The following is a 2,857-nucleotide window of genomic DNA, read 5'->3' on the forward strand; positions in this document are numbered from 1 at the left end:
GACACACACACACACACACACACACACACACACACACACACACACACACACACACACACACACACACACACACACACACACACACACACACACACACACACACACACACACACACACACGGCAGCCAGGCGGCTCCGTTTCACCCCCCTGTCCAGGGTCAGCCCACTACTTAAAGACACAGGCAAGTAAGGGAGACTGATTAGACACCCCTGCGCCCAATCAGGTGATCCAACCCGCGCCACCTGTGCGCTGCTCCCCCGCCCTCCCTCTCTCCCCTGCAGACCACGCCCCAATCCCACACCCTGCCACACCACGTTTCCTGGTTCCCTCCCCTGCAGATCTGCAGTTTGAAGACGGGTCTGAACAACACGAGCTGAACACTGAGAGCTGACAGCCTCCGTTCTCTGCACAGACGCATGATTTGTAGATCAGCGCTCAGACTAGTTTCAGCTTTGAGGAAGTGAAACTCTCTGTCTCAGTTACAGAGAGGTGAAATGGCGCAGAAAGGAGATCAACTGGACCAGGAAACCTTTTCTTGTTCCATCTGTTTGGAGATTTTAAAGGATCCGGTGGCTATTCCCTGTGGACACAGTTACTGTATGAACTGTATTAAATCCTACTGGGATGAAGGAGAGAAGAAACTCCCCAGCTGTCCTCAGTGTAGAGAGACTTTCATCCCAAGGCCTGCGCTGGTGAAAAACACCATGTTAGCAGCTTTAGTGGAGCAGCTGAAGAAGACCGGGCTCCAAGCTGCTCCTGCTGATCACTGCTATGCTGGACCTGAAGATGTGGCCTGTGATTTCTGCTCTGGAAGAAAACTGAAAGCCACCAAGTCCTGTTTGGTCTGTCTGGTCTCTTACTGCGAGAAACACCTTCAACCTCATCATGATGTGGCTCCATTAAAGAAACACAAGCTGGTGGATCCCTCCAAGAACCTGCAGGACAACATCTGCCCCCATCATGGTGAGGTGATGAAGATGTTCTGTCGTACTGATCAGAAGTGTATCTGTTATCTCTGCTCTGTGGAGGAACATAAAGGCCACGACACAGTCTCAGCTGCAGCAGAAAGAACGGAGAGGCAGAGAGAGATGGAGGTGAGCCGACAACAAATCCAGCAGGAGATCCAGGACAGAGAGAAAGATGTGAAGCTGCTTCAGCAGGAGGTGGAGTTCATCAATCAGTCTGCTGATAAAACAGTGGAGGACAGTGAGGAGATCTTCACTGAGATGATCTCTCTCCTCCAGAAAAGAAGCTCTGATGTGAAGCAGCAGATCAGATCCCAGCAGGAAAGTGAAGTGAGTCGAGTCAGAGAGCTGGAGGAGAAGCTGCAGCAGGAGATCAGTGACCTGAAGAGGAGAGACGCTGAGATGAAGCTGCTCTCAGACACCGAGGACCACAACCAGTTCCTCCACAGCTGCCCCTCACTGTCACCACTCAGTCAGTCCACACACTCCTCCAGCATCAGCATCCGTCCTCTCACACACTCCTCCGGCATCAGCATCCGTCCTCTCAGGTACTTTCAGGACGTGACAGCAGCTGTGTCAGAGGTCAGAGGTCGACTACAGGACATCCTGAGAGACACGTGGACAAACGTCTCACTGGCCGTCACTGATGTGGATGTTTTACTGTCACAACCAGAACCAGAACTAGAACCAGAACCAACGAGCAGAGCGGGATTCTTGAAATATTCATGTGAAATCACTTTGGATCCAAACACAGTAAACACAGAGCTGTTACTGTCAAGGGAGAACAGAAAGGTGACTTTTATTAAGAAACATCAGTCTTATTCTAGTCATCCAGACAGATTCACTAATGTTTGTCAGGTCCTGAGTAGAGAGAGTCTTACTGGACGTCATTACTGGGAGGTGGAGAAGACAGCAGGTGGAGTTGATGTAGCAGTTTCATACAAGAATATCAGCAGATCAGGGAAGGAGGGAAATGTATTTGGAAGAAATGACAAATCTTGGTCACTATGGTGTGTCTCATCCAGTTTTGTATTTATGTACAACGACATCAGAACCTCCATCTCAGGTCCTCGGAGCTCCAGAATAGGAGTTTTCCTGGATCACAGAGCAGGTGTTCTGTCCTTCTACAGCGTCTCTGAAACCATGACCCTCCTCCACAGAGTCCAGACCACCTTCACTCAGCCGCTACATGCTGGAGTTGGACTTGGACTTTCTTTTTTGTCCGGTACTGGAGCCTCAGCTGAGTTCTGTAAACTCAAGTAGACGTGTTTCCTCTTCATGTTCTCATCTCAGTTTTTATTGATTTTATTTTCTTCCCAGAGACGAACGTCTCAAACTCTGATGGATGGAAGGACGTTTTTTTTCTATAAGTTGATGTTTTGTTGTTATTTCCTCTTTCGGAGGTGGAAGTCGTTCTTTTGTAGTTTCACCTGGGAAATATTCATGTTATTAACATCTTCTATGTCAGTATAAAAACATTGAAAATAGCTGTGTTGTAATTGTTGTTAACTGTTAGTTTGGATGTGTTTCTAGGTTGTATTTCTCTTTTCTTCTCCTCTTTTTCTTCCACTTCATGGACTCAGACGACCCACCAGACCTTTTTCATCTCTGATGTCATGTCTGCATTGACACTGGTTTCCTCCTTCATTAGCAAACCAAATGTTGTTTGTTTTCTAAACCAGCGAATACGATTTTAAGGTGAAATAACAGCAAAGCGTATCTGACGGCACCGACTTCTGAGATCCGCAAGGTTCTTGTTTAATCCTGCAGAGGTCAAAGTTCATGAAATGGTGACAGATGTTTGTTCTGTCTCTGACTTGTTGATGGTTGTTTGTTGACGTGTGAGAGAGGCTTTGTACATGACAGAAATAAATCGCCACGCTTTAAAGAAA

The 2,857-nt window shown here is 47.5% G+C and overlaps 1 protein-coding gene across 1 annotated transcript; it reads left to right on the forward strand.

Annotated features, from left to right (window-relative positions):
• The first annotated feature begins 321 nt into the window (after window positions 1–321).
• On the forward strand, window positions 322–2,857 carry LOC133425244 (tripartite motif-containing protein 16-like). Its single transcript, XM_061715987.1, has one exon. The coding sequence runs from the start codon at window positions 495–497 to the stop codon at window positions 2,226–2,228; it is 1,734 nt and encodes a 577-aa protein (XP_061571971.1). The 5' UTR covers window positions 322–494; the 3' UTR covers window positions 2,229–2,857.

This window comes from Cololabis saira, chromosome 24 (genome assembly GCF_033807715.1).
Source record: "Cololabis saira isolate AMF1-May2022 chromosome 24, fColSai1.1, whole genome shotgun sequence".
NCBI lineage: Eukaryota > Metazoa > Chordata > Actinopteri > Beloniformes > Belonidae > Cololabis > Cololabis saira.

What these genes read in the sequence shown, in the direction of transcription:
- LOC133425244 (XM_061715987.1), top strand. Translation starts at nt 495, where the DNA reads ATGGCGCAGAAAGGAGATCAACTGGACCAGGAAACCTTTTCTTGTTCC.